This window comes from Furipterus horrens, unplaced genomic scaffold (genome assembly GCF_987537825.1).
Source record: "Furipterus horrens unplaced genomic scaffold, mFurHor1.1.pri manual_scaffold_11, whole genome shotgun sequence".
NCBI lineage: Eukaryota > Metazoa > Chordata > Mammalia > Chiroptera > Furipteridae > Furipterus > Furipterus horrens.
Genome location: NW_028327181.1, coordinates 23,709,689 through 23,727,976, shown reverse-complemented (window position 1 = coordinate 23,727,976; position 18,288 = coordinate 23,709,689). Strand labels below are relative to the sequence as shown.

Genomic DNA, 18,288 nt, shown 5'->3' with positions numbered 1-18,288 from the left:
GAAAGGATATCCTTTTTGTGTAAATTGATGACGATCTTAACTTGTAAATATTAGGAGAAAGGCTAATTGCGAATCTACTTATATTTTACATTGCCTTCAAAGAAGAAAAAACGTTATCTACATTTTCCGTCCCAACATTATTGCATTTCTGTTGTCCCCATGTGGGACTTTCATACCCAGGATACATGGGAGCCATGATTTTTTACTTATGAAGCTAACTAAAGGGTAAGGTCAAATTTAAAACCCAATGGAGGCTGTGTGATTTTGGCTTCTCTGTTAGGGAAGGCAGTGTGTTGATATGTATGTATTGAAAGGTAGGATGTACACATTCTTTGTCCCAACAGTACCCATTTTAGTCATTTAATGAGAATAGAGAATATTTTAGGACCTTTTACTTAAAACATTATTTAGAGAGAGGGTAAAGGTGGGAGAAGGAAAGAAAGGATGAGAAACATCGATGTGCTAGAAAAACATTGATTGGCTGCCTCCTGCAGTCCCCTAACTGAGGACCTGGCCTGCAGCTCAGGCATGTGATCTGATTGGGAATCGAACTGCGACCCTTTGGTCCGCAGGCTGGCACTCAATTCATGAGTCACACCAGCCGGGGCAGGAACTTTTCTCATGACAAGGAGTTAGGGATAAATTAATTTTACAATCAGAGGCTCATTAAAAAAAGAATACATACATACAAAACTCAGCAATTATATGACTATATTTATTGACGTAGAAAAATGTCCACAGTACATTATCAAACATCAATGAAAAAATTAGATTGCAAAACAGCATATAGGGAATAAAATGTGAATGTAAGATTTAGATCGTATGTGTATGTTATATCTATATTTCTATAAGTGAATTAAAAAATACCCAGAAGAATGCTAAACAAAAATATTAGTACAATAATCTCTAGATGGCCGCATTTCAGGTGATTTTGGGCATTCATTTTAGAATTTCCTGTATTTTTGTAGTTTTTCAATGAATGTATATTATTTTGGCAAAAACAATTATTTTCAAGAGAAAAAGTTAAAGTATAGTGTCCTGAGTTAGTCACCTAAAGGTATAGTCTGTCTCTGAAGAGCACATAATCCAAAATGAAAAACGCTTGCCTGATGCCACAGTTAGTACCTGGAACTGCGGTCCCACAGGGCAGAGTGGGGTGGCCTGGACACCACCTCCAAGAAGGCCCGTCCCTCTGGGGTTTCCTGTCCTGCTGCTGCCTTGGCCAACTGCCCCCGCCACACCAGCCGCTCTTCATTCTGGGCATCACACAGAGGGCCCCCGAAGATGGCTGGGTAAAGGAAGCATCAGCCTGCAGATCCTGGCCTCACGTGGGTGCAACGCTCTCGAAGCTGTAGGTCACATGCACGATGAAGAATAGAGCTCACTCCAGAGGCCCACAGAAAACTAGTTTTATTTTATTTTTTTTAAAGATTTTATTTATGTAATTTTTAGAGAGAGGGGGAAGGGAGGGAGAAAGAGAGGGAGAGAAACATCAGTGTGTGGTTGCCGCTTATATGGCCCCCACTGGTGACCTGGCCTGCAACCCAGAGACCCTTTGGTTCGCAGGATGGTGCTCAATCCACTGAGCCACACCAGCCAGCGCCAAAGCGCTTTATTGAATGTGGGACAGCCACATACACCAGCCATGCTGTTACCTTGTTTGTCCTCTGCGCCTCTCGCCCATTTCTAGCCTGAAATTTCAGAACTGAGAGAAAGAGAGCACAGAACTAGAGTCAGGCCTCTGCGTGGCCAGTCAGTGGCCTTGCGAGTCTTTCACCTCGCCCGTGAAAAGGGGCTTCGGTGACTGAAAGGGTGTGTGCAAGGCTTCTAACTTACACCCCTGTGTTCCGCAGCTCTTTGCGAGACACCAGCCCGCCAGCACTGGCCCAGGATCTCGGGACAGAGGGGGAAGAAATAGGCTAAATCCTTGCCCTGGAGGGGCTGAAACAGTAGCCTCGCAGCCAAGCATCAGAGTTCGGAGTAGGGTGTTGCCCTTTTCATGGAGTGGTGGTGAAGGCTTCCTTGATAAGTGACATTAAATAGGTAGCGAATCAAGGGAAGCAGTTTTCACTTACAAAAACCTATTATTTCAAGTGGATCTTTATCCAGACCTGCAATGTCTTTAGCTTTTCTGATCTGAAAATTAAATATTATTTACATCAGGTCCGTCTCTTACCTTTTCAGTCTTATGAGACTCGATCATTCATTCACTCACTCATTTAAAAAATGAAACAATGTAAAGGATTTTCTTTCTTTATTTTTAAAGGGAGGTGAAGGGAGGGAGAGAGAGAGGGAGGGAAACATCGATGTGAGAGAGAAATATCAATTGGTTGCCTCTCACACATGCCCTGACTGGGGACCTACAACCCAGGCATGTGTCCTGACTGGGAATCGGACCAGTGACCTTCCGCTCTGAGGGACAGTGCCTGACCAACTAGGCCACACTGGTCAGAGCTGAAAAAAATGAATTTTATTATGCTTTGTAGTCTGTCTGAAATTCCAGAGATACAAAAGTGAAAAAGGCAAATAGCTCAGAGTTTAGTGGGAGAGGCAAGCAGAAACAGATGTTTATAAAACAGTGTGTTAAGCAGGATGGTTGAAACACATGTGGGGGAATGCAGAGAAGGGGCAGGTAGTCCTGGCAGGGGTGAGGGATGCTTCAGGAAGAATTCCTGACAGCAAAAACTCGGAGGGCAGCCTGAAACCACGAGGGGCAGGGGGTCGTTAGCCCTGAGGAGCAGCCGGGTAGCCGGCACCACTGTCGGAGGGGGTCCCTGAGAAGGGCAGGGAAGCGAGGAACAGCACAGGGTCCTTAAAGAAGCTCCAGGCGAGGGGACGGCCAAGGTGGGAACACAGATCCTGGAGCCACAACCGGCCAGCCAAGAACGTCCAGAGCACAAAGCCACTGCAGATACATTTATTCTGCCACTCGAGCCTTGGTGCTCTCATGCAAGAAAAATAAACTCAGCTCTTCACGCCTCTGTTACCAAGTGTTCCAGTCATGTCTACTTTGCGACAAGCCTATGGATGCTTCTGGGCTGCGGAGTAAGTCTTAAATCACACAGGTGTCTTGGATTTAGGCAATAAACATTTAGAATGCCAAGACAAAAATGTTGGTCCAGCTGATGTTCAAATAGCTGTCATGTGGGAGGGAATTCTCTGTGGCTAATGAGTCCAAAAAAAAAAAAAAAAAAAAAAAAATCACCCAAACACTCCTTCTGTTTCTTCTGAAAGGGTTTACGTCCCCAGCAGCTGCTCTGTGTCACAATCTACAAGTGGGAAAAGGGCGGGTTCTTTTTTTCTTTCTCCAAAAAATAATAGAGCGGTAATCCATTTCTGTCCCAGAGTTATTTCCTGAGATGTGAGCCCTGGCAACTCCCTCTTTCCAGCTTCCTCCCTGGGTGAAGGGCTTTTCCCCAAGGGAAGTGTCCTTCATAGAACGACTGGCTTCAAGAATACAGCCAGCACAGAACAGTCCACATGCGGAGCTGCAGGTTTCCTGCCCCGCTCTGTCAACTGGGAAGAGAAAACATCTTTCCAGGGAACCTATTTTCCAATTCCGTGAAGTGTGGCTGTGAGGGAAAGGCTGTCTGGCTGGGGCTGAGAGCCTTGGTGCCTTTTAGCTGGGCTTCAGGACAGCCTGCCAATTTCAAAAGTCCTTTCTCTTCCAGCTATGTAAGTAGAGCAGGAATTCAGAGGGTCAAGGTCTTTAAGTGCTTGTGGGGGGCTAGAAAGGACGCCTAGGGCCGGCTGCTCACACCTCGCACTGTGCCATGGCCCTTGCCTTCCTCTTCCCCGCATAGAACCAACAGACTGCTATGTTTGTCCCATATTGTTGGCAGACTGTTCTCCACATTACATCTTCGTTATACGGGTGTCTGTCTTCTCTTTAGTGTCTGAAGATACAGACTCTGCCTTTCTTGGTTTCATCCTGAGTCTGAGAGAATGTAGGGTCTATATGGGGGCAGGGATCTTTGTGTGCCAGTGTGACTCCAGTGCCCAGAACAGTGCCTGGCACATAGCAGGTACACAGTAATTACTTACCGAACGAACACACAAGTTCCCAACAAAGGGAGTTGTCAATGTGCTCATGGAATGAATGAATGGTTTAGGTCAGTGCTGACTCAGGAGCTATATGGGGTGCACGGCGGGGAGCCGGCGAGGAGGGTGCTGGATGGCTGGCAGGAAGCAGCCCTCCCAGATCCCTGCGCATGTCTCAAGGGTATAGCTTGCGCTGTAGGGCCCTGGAGGGATGACTATCTTTTCCCCGGGGAGTCTGGTCATGGTTAAGTCATTCTCACTCAGTATGACAGAATCCACATTAACTTTCAAGTCTCAACCATGAGGGGATCAAAAACATAAAAGTTGGGGTGTATGAGTCATTAGGACTTTAAAAATAAGGAACACCCCATGCTTTGGTACGAGGAAATGTGGGCTCACTGAGCCTGTCCTTAGAATGTATGCTGAGGATGAGCGCATGTTGACCTACACCATACACCCCTCAATCTGATATCATACTCATGCCCAGCACGGAGTCTGTCTGATGTGTGGTAGCTGCTCACTATTTTTAGAAACAAACTCTGAATAGGTGACCACAGATACAGATGTTAATATGTCTTTGAACTGAAGGATTTGGATCTTTTTCTGTTCCTCAGTGTTACCACTGGGAAGTTCCCCCTGGGGGCCATTAAAAACGGGACACAAAATCCTGACTAACACAGTCTCGCTACCCTTAGTTACTTTAACTTTTTTTTTTTTTTTTACTTAGTGCTGCTTTGGCTGCTTTGGGGAGAAAATTCTACTTTTTGGGAAAAAAGACACCATAAAGAGAAAAAGTTCTAGTTAAAAACCATAAACCCAGTGCTGGACTAAGTTATATCACTGAAGGTTTTTAGCTTACTTCTCTCAACTGTATGACGCTCGTGTCTCTGTGATGGTAGCCCATAGTCAGTAGAATTTTATGTCGTGTTGCTGAGATTGTTTAACTGTGTAATTTGAATACATTTTATATGAAAGAAGATGCGTTCATTGGCTAGGTCATTGGCTATCATACTGTATATTGATACAGTGACCCAAAACTACAAATTGAGTATAAGACGCATAGTACTTTTTATTTCTCAAAATGCAAGAATACAGAGAAAGGACAGACGCATACAAACTGGGAAGCAGTTAAGTTGAAACTAAAATGTCACCTCCTAGAATAGGAATTTGTCCTCTGAATGATGTGCCTAGAAATTGAATCTTCTAAATTATTCAAGAAAGACATTTAAAAAGTATATAATATTGAATTTATCAAAGTGTGTGAACTAATGCACATTAGAAGCATTTAGGTCAACAGAAGTGTCTGATATATAAATGATTTTCCTGATAACCCACAGCTAGCTGGAAAATCCCTTCATCCGAGAGACATTCCTTAAGCTTTCTTGTCATTAAGACCTTCAATGTAGATAATAGCTCTCAACAAGAGTTATTTAATAGTCCTTCTCCTTTTTTCAAGATGAATAATGTTTAATCCCTTTTCCAGGTCTTCTCTCCGTTTCTCTTTGTCTTGGATCCTGGCTAATAAGTCTGTATGGTGGAGCTTTTTCATCCTCTCTTATCTTTTCTTTATTTATTTCTCTATCAATTAGTGTATGCGACAACTGTGTACTGAGTGCCAGCTGTGTGCCAGGCCTGGTTGGATGGAGGGAGGGTGATGTATGGATGGCGATGTTACTAAAAAAGACACACAAGACCTAGTTCCTGTCCAGAAATCCCACAAAAGGGTCTTTTTGTACACTCTTCCACTGCTTATTTTTATATCCCTCAGAGGCTATTCATTCTCCATGCTACTTTGCTATCAAGGGACAGGCTCTGTCTGGGGTCTGTCCCACTGTCTGGTTGCTGGGGTTGGTCACTTCATCTTTTGAGTTGTGGGATTTTTCCCCTTCTAACACAAAAAGGTAAATGTGATGGTTCCTAGGGAGACTGCAGTTCTGAGATTCAGACATCTTGTGGTTTCTAGTCCACACATCTGTGCATCCAGGGCTCAGTGAACTCTTTCTCCCGTGCAGGTGCTGAGAACAAGATGAGCTACTTTGTGGATTCCGCAGTGAGTGGCCCCGCCCCTTATTCAGCAATGCGTCCTGCAGTGATGGTAAGTGGGGTACCTTCCAGGCCCTCTTCTTGCCTCCGCTGCCTTCCCTCCTCCCCTTTGCTTCCTGCATCCTGACCTGTCCTAAACCCAGGAGCCGGGGACCCAACTCCAAAGTTAGAGTCAGCTTTGACTCTTGTGGAAGAGCTAGGCTGTGAATATCTGTCTTTTTATCAGCATATAAAGTAATCCATCTCAGACTGATGGATTGGCTGAGAAAGATATTTTAGTGTTTGTGTTTCAGAGACTTTGACTCAAACACGATTAACGGATAAAGCCAGGTGATTATTGTTATTATTTTTACTGCTCAGTTCATGCAGGGAAGGTGTTATACAGATTGCTATACTTTAGACCTATTGTTAGCATAATTAAAATTATTATCTTTACCTCATACATAAAAGCTAAATACCACAAGTTTTCTAATTACAGAGTTAGAAACTAGAAATGCAATGTGATAATAAGTTTATAGGAAGATTTCATAAACTGTATAATCAGAGAGGTAAAAAAAACCTTTAAAATAGGACTACATGAAGTTTCTTGCCCTTGGGGAAGAAGACTCACCCAAACTGCTGATCAGTAGAAATGTTTAGATAAATTTCTTATAAATTCACTGTGTGAGAGATCCCATAATTTTCATTCATCAATTCTGATATGAGGTGAGACTTTAATATCAGCAGATGTATCTATCATTCACTATTCATTCTTAATTCTCTATGTTTTGTACAAAGACAGCCATCATAAATGTTGACCCTTTTTTTTACTTACTCTTGTAATGGATAGACACGTTTATTGTTAACCCTTTCCAGTACATTTATGGGTCTAACTAGGCAACAGTCTACAGGAGCTTTGTTCTGATTCTAGTCTTTGACAGTCTTGCCTGAGGCTCTGCAGAATTTCTAACACTGGTCCCTTTAAGTTAACTATACCATCTCAGCACAACTGTATACTGAAAGACATGATGTGTATGAAAATTATTTTCTGTAGCATTGAAAAAGTAATTCTATGTTTAAGTGATTAGCACATCTCTCTTCCCCGGCAGTTCTGTTACACATTTTTCTTCTTATAAAAAGGCTTCTGTTTTCATATAAACCCCATTTGTTACTCTAAACAAATTAGAATTTATATCAGAAATATATTTTAAAACACATACACATGCACACAACAAATCTAGACCAAAAGTCAGTCAATTTTGCTCAGTAGAAATTGCCTCAGTAGGTTAAGGTCACAAAAGGGGCTGGAGAAGTTGCCAAGGACCAGCTCCACCCATTTCCCCACACAGAGGTTATTGTGTAAGATCAGCGCAAATCACACTAAATTTTTCTTAAAATGATATCGTAGAAATTTGTTAAAATAAATAAGAATATTGTGATGTCAGGGCAAATGTGTCATTGACTTGGAAAAGTAGATTAAACAGCCAGTTTATGTTAATTCTCTTTGCCAGTATTGTAATCAAATTAAAAAAGATTAATAACTTGTCTAAAAAGTCAATGCCACATAAATTGGTATTTATTTTATTTTAGATACTGAAATAAAAACACTTATTATAAGTATACAAATTCAGGTATAATATTAAATTATTTTAGACAAGGTATCTGAAAATGACATGAGATTAAAAACCCACATACTTAAAAGTGCATATATTTAACCAAAGACCGCTTCCCACAACTGACTACACTGTATACTTTTTAATACATTTGCAATGATTTTCTACTGGTTTCAAAACAAAGAACCCATTTACCTCCACCCCCAATAGCTATATATGAAAAACATTACCAATGTGTGGGATACTTTTTCACTACACATTTCAAAGTTGTTGGGCAAAAAGCACAAGGTTGGGTAAGAGAACTGCTAGATGATTGTTCTAGCACTTCCACTCAGAACTTCTCTCTGGGCCTCGCTTTCTCCATCACTAGAACTAGTTAGGCAACATTTAAGAACATAGAGCAAACAGCAAAGTCCTTCAACTTCTTGACATGCACTGTCTATTAAAAACAAATCAGCAAATATCGTTCACTAGTACAAACTCAAGTTCCATAAACTTGCTCCTACAAGATAACATTCAACTTTAGGCTGGGCTATAATAAACAAAGAAATCTGAAAATTGCCTCCAGGATATAACCTTGGACTATTGGCATTAGAGAAACTAACAAATGTCACACTTTTGATCCCAGTTAAAGATTTCCTGGAAGAGCCCAGCTTCACTTACTTTCACAAACAAGGAAGTCAAAGCCCAAAGCAACAAGTCTTCTCAGTTCGGTTGCATCCTCTTTGTCTAGAGCCCAACCTATGATTCTTAATCCAATAATCCAAGTCCTTCTGCCCAGTGCCTTGGTCTCTGATTTAGTTAGTCTGGGCCACCAAGAAGAGAAACTTTGGCCAAGGTCTGGGAAGTCTGAGGGTGAAAGGAAAACCATGAGGACCATGGGTTTTCATCTGTGTAATTTTTCCCCCAGGAGGTTTTGGGTGATATTTTTGGTTGTCAAAACTTGGGAGATGGAGATGCTACTAGAGGAATCTAGAGAGTAGTGCCCAGGGATGTAGCCAAAAGTCCCATAATACACAGTACAGTCTCCCACGACAAAGAATTACCCAGCCCCAGATGCCAGCAGTGGCAAGGTGGAGAAGCCTTGGCCTAGAGTAGCCACAGGCCAAGTTTGAAGGCAGGATGATACTGTGTGTACAGACTGGTTGAAACAGGTCTTTGCTACTTACATATTATTGCTTTAGAAAGAGAAAACTTAAAAACATCAAGCAAACAAAAAATGTGATCGTATTCATGGTATGAGGGATTTTGCTTAGCATACTGCTTTATCTTTTTAAGGAACAATCTTCTGAATCAGGATAAGAATATTTTCTAGTCTTTGGTGATTACTAAATGTTGGATTCTTTCTTTGTAAGTCACAGGTAGTGTTAGCATTATCTATTTATTTGATCTATTGGGAGACTGCTTAAAACAGTCGCAGGAACAGTTGTAAAGTCAATGCCACCGATAGGTAATGGCCATTTCACACGGAACTCAGTATCTACCTCAGGGTCAGCTTGTTCAAACCAGGACATGATTTCCCTCTTGTAAGGTCAGCCCTTCAATGGAGTGATGTCACAGCTGGCGAGGTAGAGAAACAACACATTTGCAAGAGGTCTGACCATTGTGTGGGAGGGGGTAACATGTGCAGGGACTTATATGGGTTGTGTGTCAGGGACCCTTTTATTCAAGGGGAGGAAGCGCCCCTTCCTGTTATGCTATCTCAGCAAGTCTGTGGAGAGCCCTGGAAGTCCCTTACAGTGCCGGTCCCTCGTCCTCTCATGCGTCATCCTCTCCCTCACATCACTGAGCCAGCAGAGCTGGGGGAGGACAGGAATGGGAGGGATGGGACAAACATGTCCCAGTCCTTGGCTACATCACAAGCGAAGAGGACATGTGGAGGAGGTCCTTGGGGATTAATGACCCCTGGGGCCAAGAGAACGTCAGGAAGCACCTTGAACTGTTCACAAGGAAGAAACAACACTGCCCACTTAGCTCCCCAGAGCTCGGGCCCCTGGGGGTACAGCAATATGCTGGGGCCAGAGTGGCTGCTCAGAGTGTCAGGCCGCATGGAAGGTACTGATGCCCAAGAGGTGAAATGACTATTTCAAAATATTAGACTTTCCTAAGATGAGATGCTGGGTTTAGGGAACATCCCTTGAAGTTTGAGGTGGGGTAATTGCATTAAAAACTTACCATTCTTTCTAGATCAAATGCTCTTCTCTTATAAATATGGCATATATATATATATATATATATATATATATATATATATATATTTATTTATTTATTTAAGTGAAAGCAAGGGTTTTAGAAACTGCCCAACAGAGGACATTTTTTTGACTTGTGAATTTATTATATGAAGATTTCCACATTGTATAAATGGGATCACGCTTATTAGACACTTAATTGCTTTGATTGTACAGAGTACAATGACATGAAATCAGGGCTATTTCAGATGTATGATCACTGAATAAATGGGGTTGGAAATATACCAAGTACATGCTGGATGCCTGCTTGGAGGGGACAAAAGGGAGTCTGACAGCTATTGGCAGGTTTTAGGCATTGGTCTTCATTGTCCTTCCTGTGCTGTTCCCTGGGGACCTGAGGGTCTGGTGGGCCTTCTGACTCTTTAGTGTGGTGCTGATGGAGGAGAGTAACTTAGAAGAAGGGAGTAACTGGCCACAGGGCTTAGCCAAATGAGTTGCAAACGTGAGCTCTGCACCCCTGCCCTCAGACACAGCTCCCTGTCACAGAGGTCTTTGAGATTGACTATGGATCTTCCCAGTTGTTTCATGGCTCGAGCAAGTCCTCTTTTGTACATTTTATTTCTTCCTTCCATCATGGATGAATGGCTGGCTGGATGGACACATAACTCTATTTTTCCCTTCTGACTAGTGAGGCAGAAGGGAGACCAGCCTATTCCTGCCTCTTTGGCACCAGGTACTAGACACAGACTGCCTTCAGTCCTGGGCCAGGCAGCTGTGCAATGTAGCCTGGCCAATTATCATGGGAGGCGCTTGGGCTTTGGCGTCAGAAAGACCTGATTTAAATTCTGGTCTGTTATTCCTAGCCATGTGACCTTGGACAAATGACTAAACTTCGTTGAGCCTCCGTGTCTTCATCTTTGAACTAGACAGATGTGAGGTCATTGTGATGGTTAAATGAGAAAATGCTTGTCCAGTGCCTGCCACAAAGGTGACTTCTGTTACTTCCCTTTCCTTCGTTTTCACTGTCTCGACTCCGTTTTTCTCTGGCTTTGTGATTGTTTTAGGTGGATACAGAGATGATTCCACTTACTGTCCATATAAGGGTGTTGCCAGGACAAGATGGGGCTACTGGGGGAACGATGGGGACATTCTCATTGAGAAACCATCTTGCTTCATCACTACCCTGCACTAGAGACAGCGCTCTTGCCACCAGATCAAAGTCCTCTTGTAATGAGCTGATGGTTTACAAACCCATTGTACAAATAGACCTGGTCCTCTTATCTTGAGTAATTGCAGTTTAATTGCGTCTCCTTGGGAAGCAATGTCTTTCTTCCCTTTTCTTTTTCTTTATTTCTTTCTTCCTTTCTTTATTTCTTATTAAATTTGTTGGGATGACATTGGTTAATAAAATTATAAGTTTCAGGTGCACAGTCGTACAATAAGTCATCTGTATATTAAATTATCAGAGAAGGAAAACTCTGATTCCAAAAAACCTCCGCTGCCTTGCGGCATACCTCTTCAGGGGAAAGGCTAAGGGAGTAAACCCCGACAGAAAATCCGGAGCCGGAGTCCCTAAGGCGGTTTGACGTTGTAGTCAACACCGGCAACTCCTGCAGCGCACCTGAAGCCAAGCTGTATTGACTCCGTCTTTCCCTTGGACCCTTCAGCTGCGAAGAGAGAGGGGGTCTGCTGCATGGGCAACAGCAGACCCTCCATATCACCCTGCCCAGGCTCTGTAGCTTCAGCTTCACTGGAGAGGACACTCCAGCGTCATCGCAAGATGTCGATTCAACACGGGAGGAGACAGATACCATGTCACTCCCGAGTCGGACTGCACAGCCATTCTCAGCGGTGCAGATAGACTCTTAAGAAGCTACACCATCGTCTCTCGAGACAGATGGCTGCCGACTATATTAAATTATGTGTTCACCACCCCAAGTCAGGTCTCCTTCCATCACCATTTATCCCCCTTTTACTGTCTTCTACGCCCCCACCCTGCTTTCCCTCTGGTCATCACTATACTGTTGTCTGTGTCTGTAGATATTTTTTGTTTAATCCCTTCACCTTTTCACCCAACCCCCCAAACCCCCTTTCCTCTGACAGCTGTCAAAGTTTTCTCTGTATCTATGAGTCTGTTTCTTTTTTGTTTGTTAGTTTATTTTGTTCATTGGAGTCCACATATGAGTGAGATCATATGGTATTTGCCTTTCTCTGACTGGCTTATTTCAGTTAGCATAATACTCTCCAGGTCCTTCCATGCTGTCACAAAGGGTAAGATTTCCTTCTTTTTTATGGCCAAGTAGTATTCCACTGTGTAAATGTACCACAGCCTTTTATCCACTCATCTACTGATGGGCACTTGGGCTGCTTTCAAATCTTGGCTATTGTAAATAATGCTGCCATGAACATAGGGGTGCGTATATTCTTTCTGATTGGTGTTTCAGGATTCGTAGGATATATTCCCAGAAGTGGAATTTCTGGGTCATAAGGCAGTTCCATTTTTAATTTTTTGAGGTAAATCCATACTGCTTTCCACAGTGGCTATTTTTGCACAGCAAAGGAAACCATCAACAAAATGAAAAGATAACCCACCAAATGGGTGAAAATATTCCCCAATGACACATCCAATAAGGGGTTAATATCCAAAACTTATAAATAACCTATAAATTTTAATACCAAAAAGCCCCCAAACAATCCAATTAAAAAACAGGCAGAGAACCTGAATAGACACTTCTCCAAAAAGGACATGCAGATGGTCAATAGACATGAAAAGATGCTCAACATCATGAATCGTCAGAGAAATGTGAATTAAAATCACAATGCAATATCATCTCACACCTGTTAGAATGGCTGCCATCAATAAACCAATAAACAACAAGTGCTGGAGAGGACTGAAGGAGAGGGGCCCTCGTGCACTGCTGGGGGGAAGCAGTGCCCTCCTCACCCAGAGCTGCGTGCACCTGCTTCCCCTCCGCCCCATCGTGGCTCAGGACCCGAGCCTATGTCTACTCAGAGGAGTCCTGCTGCCCCTGCACTTCTTGGGACCTGCTTGTGTGTGTCACTACTAAGCTTAACACAGTTGCCCTTTCTTGCTTGCTGGGAATCCTGAAAATCAATGGGCAAGGTATCCAGGACCAGAGAGGTGGGAACACACACACACACACACACACACACACACACACACACAAACCCCGAGCCAAACCCAAACAAAACTTGGATGTAAACAAAAACTGAAAAAGACATTTTTTTCCTTGTGGCTTGGGATGGTGATGACTGGACCCCTGGAGAGACTGCTAGAATGTAATGTTTAGGACAATCATGTATGGCCATAACCCTCAGTGGTAGAAAATTTGAAGGAAGAAACAGTGACACTGTATGTTTTTCCAGCGTCTTAGAAAAGGGGCTTTTCTAAGACATTGGGTGCAGCTAGCACAATCTAGAGACTTTGGGAGCCAAACTACAACCCAGAGACCATCTCCCAATGTCACGAAATAAAAGCCTAAAAATTGAACTAAGGTGCCTGAGTTTACAAAGCGGGCAAGAGGTGAAGTGTGGTCCTGATCTCCTGACTCACTACCGAATCCATCTTTACTCACTTTTTAGATATGAGGTGATATGTAAGAATTTAGAACAGACTTTCATTCACACACTTATACGCCTTATTTATGGTGACGTGGTCTGCCCTGATTTAGGGAAACAACAAAACTCTGCTTTGGAATCACTGCCCAGTCTTTTAGCTAGGGTGTGTTCTCCCATGCCTGGGAATGAGAATCACAATCAGCGTCCCCTTCCATCTGCACACAATGGGGTGCTTGATGCTGTCAGCCCTGGAGTTACTGGGGGTCTGAAGGCTCCATGTTAAGAGGGCAGAAGCTGACAAATTACAGCATGTCACCCAAGATCTTTCCACAAGCAGGTGTCGAGTCCAGGCGCCCAGGGGGGTCTAAGGTTCAGAGCCCTTGGCAGTGCCCAGCTCCGACCATCAGCCAGGTTTCACTTGTGCCTGCTGCTATGAGGGGAGGGGGCTGTGGTCTCAGGCCATCAGGAGGAGCAGCAGCGGTGCTGGTCGCATGACCACTGACTTGGTGTGATGATCCTGGGACAGCCTCAGCTGTGGCCTGTGGAGAACCCAAGTGTGGCTTTGCATTTAAGAGCAGAATTGCAGATCCCCATTTCTGTAACACTCTCTTTGTGCTTCAGATTTTTTTCTCTCTCAGCAACCTGCAGGGTGGGGGTCAGTTCTACCCTTTCCCCGTGGCCCAAGCCCATCACTCTTATTGTTTTAAGAAGAATTTCCTGGCCTTGAGGCTAAAATTAACTTGCCCTTTGAGAGTTTCCTATTTTGTCTGTTCCTGCCTCTCCTGGTGGCCGGGCCTCGCTAGGCTCCCTCCTCCTTGCTGGGAGTGCTCAGGCGGGCTGAGCACTAAGCTGTCTGGTCTCCTTCCCTTCTGACTCGCCAGCAATCAGGGTAAAGGTGCCCTCCCGGGGCAGACGTGCCCAATATCCTGCGGATGACCAGAGATGCTCTGCCCTGAACTCTGGATTGCCCACTGAGCCTCTCAGTGACAGGCGGGACAATCCGTGAAAGAGGCTGCTAGCTTGTCTAGCATCTTCTGAGGATGAGCAAGCCCAGATTTAATCAGAAGTCTGCAGAGTCGTTTCGCTCAGTGTGGAGGGGCAACTGCATACTCTGGGATGCAAGGTTTTAAGCTGAGAAGTTGTCCACTTGGTGCATGAACTTTTATTGAACAGCTACTATGCAAGGGCCCCTACAACTGTTCTGTAGCCAGGGCCTCCCAAACCTCACGGCTGTCCACTGAAAACTAGGGGTTGTGGGGTCAAAACAGTGTTTGAGTGTGGTTTTAGGGAAGAATGAAGACACACAAATGAGGGCTTTAATACGTTTTAAGGGGACATTGTAGGTCACGAATCCAGATTTGACTGGGAGAACTTTTGGCTCCATGGGCTTCTCCACCCTAGGGTGGTTCTTTATCAAATGAAGGTTGTCAGTCACAAGGTCAGGAGAAAGAATGTGGATGGATCAGCAAAAAGGAGACTTGAAGTTGGAAAGGAATTTGGAGATCACTGGGGCCAACCTCCTCAGGAAGCAAAAGCTTAAAGAGGTTAAAGGACAGGCTGGAGGTCACGTAGCTCCTTTGGGGCAGAGCGGGACTCGAACCCAGGCTTCCTGATTTCCAATCTCCTGTCTTCCTGCTAGAGCATATGACTATCTGTGACTTGGCTCAGCAGATATCTCTGGGATGGCAAATGTGCATGCCCACCCATCCAGTGTTAACTCAGTTTTGCCTCTGGGTGTACTTTCTTTTTTTTTTTTTTTAAAGCCGCAGCTTCTATAAATACTTACTGTGTCTCATGTTTATGGCTTTGTAGTCAGGGTAAAACCTAGGATTCTGTGATCAATCAAGGAAAGACAGATTTGCTCCTGCAGTCTGTGCACTGAGTAACACACACGGGGTGGAACAACAGTAGGTTTATGTTAGTGAGTACGCAAAACACAGAGTTTATTCTTGTACTATTATTTATTAATTATTGTTTTCCACACAAACAACTGTCTATCACCTACTGTTGCCCTACCCCATACAGAAGAATAGTAAGGATGGAGATCAGAAGCAAACACCTGGGCATTTAAGGCTGTTTGGCTGAAGAGACACAAACTTAGAGAAGGTCGCACGTTCTCTTACAGGCAGGCTCCCAAGGTTTGCGATTCATGTTGCCAAAGTATTTCCCTATTTGCTGTTTTCTCATTTGGGGGACCTCTGGGGGTCCGAGAGAAGGAAGACTGTGAGCAAAGCAATAGATGTGAGGTTTGGCAGGGCGGGGACAGGGAAAGGTGAAGCATCGTCAGAAAGAGAAAGCCACGAGGGAAGCTCGAGGTCCCTGACTCTGCAGCGCTGAGAGGTGGAGCCAGGGAAACGGGAAGCAGACAAGACCGCACCTGGAGGAGGAGTACAGGTGTGGTGCTGGGTCACCTTTAAAGCCGGGCGGGGATAAGCGTGTGCCCATGGTCCTGGGAGCTGCCAAACTTCCAGGGCTTCATTCATCTGTTTCCAGGATCAGAAGGGCTCAGCATCTAGGCCATGGGCTGGTGTCCTCTCATAGCCTCTTTCTGAGAGGACGGGGAGGAGAGCAGTGCTGTCCCCGAGGTAGTTCAGCCCTGGGAGTGAGAGTGGGGCAGAGCCGTGTGCTGTCCTGGATGTCCAGGGACCCTCTGCTGCAAGGCCCTTTTCTTCGCGGCCACTTGCCAACCACCTCTCTGATCCTGAAGCTGCCCTTGGCTCCCAAGACACTGTGCATTTTCTTATTTTCCTTCCTGCGTTCACATGGTCCTTTGCTGCTGTTTTCCCCCAGTTGCTCCTCTTTATCAGAGGCCACTTTACAGACCTGTTTCTGAGCCTTTGTCGTTCGTTCTAACTGCTGTCGCCCCTGACTCAGTAGCTGGACCCTTCCTGCTGCCTGTGCCTAACCCTCTCCTCTTTCCTGTCTTCTCCTAGCACACGGGCACCTTTAGGGACACCTGCACCATGGCGCTCGGCCTTCACTTCCCCTCACTCATGTACCCAAACTCGTCACTTTTTTATTATAAAAGCGAGCAATCTGAGCATTATCTTGGATTTGCCCTCTTCTTTCTTCATCTGTCAGTCGTGAAATCATACAGATTTTTCCTTTGAAACATCGCTTATATTTCTTGTTTCCTCTTCACCTCTACACTCGTGACTCTAATGTGCATCTTTCCTTGTCACTGGATTGCTGCTCAGCGCTGAAACTTGGGTGAGACCAGTGAAGCCATCACATGGGGCACAATTTAAGGGGTGCCCCCAAATTCAGTATTGAGCTAAATCCTATCTTAATGCAATATTTTTTTAAACATTAAAGTTAATGCAAAATTATAAAAAAGGTAAAGTTAAGTTCCGATTAGTAGTGCTGATGCTTCTTTTCTGCCTCGGTTTCCCTTGTGGCCCTGCTGGGCACTGCCCCACCCTGTGTCAGTCTTCCAGACTTCCGCTCCTGCCTAGCCCATCCGAGGAAATTTCTAGAATGTACGGATTCACTTCCTCTCATACAACTTCCAGTGCCATACTCCTGAAGCCAAACTCCTGTCCGGTATTCATAGTGCTCAACACGGTGACCTTCCCTGTCCCTCCGGCTTCTGTCTTTCCCAGTCACCTACATTCGGAGCATCCTCACAGCTCCCAGGGCGCAGCCTCCTTCCCCGTTGGTCACCACCAGAGAGCACAGTCTTCCTCTCTACATCACCTCTCTGAATCGTTCTTCTTCTCCCTTACATAATTGTTGTGTATGATCCTTTTCACTGTTAGGCATGGTGTCTTCTTCTTTCACTCAGCAGGCTCTTGGCCACCTGTTTTAGGCGAGCTATGACTCAGCCTTTCAGTTATCACCTTAATCTGCTTCCTCCAGGAAGTTCACCTGCAGCTGCTCCCCTCCCCCCACGCATCAGCTCTTCGCCCAGCCACATCCCCCTCCGTGTAATTTCCTGTTTAATTGTCTGTAGGCTCCTAAGGATAAAGTTCATTTTTTGCTCCTGTGGTATTCTTAGCATCTAACATAATACTTGGCATGACATGGGATTGTTCCACAAACGCCGATTGCCCGTAATTCATCTACGAGCTGTCATGGGGCCGCAGCCACCCTTCAGCGGTCGCCGCTAGAGCCACACAAGCTTCCCGTCGCACAGATAGGAGAAAAGAGCCTGAAATCGAGCAGACCCGGGTTAGAATTCTATCTCTGTGTGGCCTTTGGAAATGTACTTGCCTCTCAAAGCCTCTGTTCTATAAAATGGAGATAAAAACACTAATCTTGCACAGTTGTGATGGGGATTAAACGCGACCACCTCTGCACTGTGCTTAGCACGTCGATTGGCATGGAGTGGCTGTGGGATGTACATTCGTTTCTTTTGATGATCGCCTGTGGGATGTGTGAGTGAGGACCGGTCAGATGGTCTCCTGAAAACTGTGACGGAGACTGGGAGCGCTGCTTGCCTCTCATGAAGTCGCCTCCAGTTGCAGCCAGGAAAGGAAGGTGTCCACGAAGAGACTGGAACTTGTTTTGGGTGGTGCCTTTTTAAAGCCATGAGGTGGGGGCTGCGTTGCTCAGATTTCTGACGTGTTAATAACTTGCTTCTTTCTCCTCAACTGAGCCAGTTTCATAATGAATTGGAACTGGCTATGTGGTTCTCTTGAGTAAAAATGTCATTTTCACACCTTATGAAATGAGATCAGTTTGTGAAATGTCTTATAATCTGGCAGGTGTGTAGCTGACAAGGGTCACGGTGCTTCCAGGACCATCAGCAAGCAAAGATGTTTGTGGTTCATGGTAGGCTTGGTGCATCGTCTCCTTGTTCTTAAAATATAAAGTCCTCTGGATCCACTGAGGACAGCTAAAAA

At 44.7% G+C, this 18,288-nt stretch overlaps 1 protein-coding gene across 1 annotated transcript in view; it reads left to right on the top strand.

The window, feature by feature from the left end:
- The window catches only part of ETS1 (ETS proto-oncogene 1, transcription factor), a 127,236-nt gene that overhangs the window by 8,020 nt on the left and 100,928 nt on the right, over window positions 1-18,288 (top strand). Inside the window, exon 2 of the mRNA XM_090290785.1 lies at window positions 6,054-6,136. Coding sequence (XP_090146911.1) covers window positions 6,068-6,136 — 69 coding nt within the window. The 5' untranslated portion in view covers window positions 6,054-6,067. The remainder of the gene's footprint in view (window positions 1-6,053; window positions 6,137-18,288) is intronic.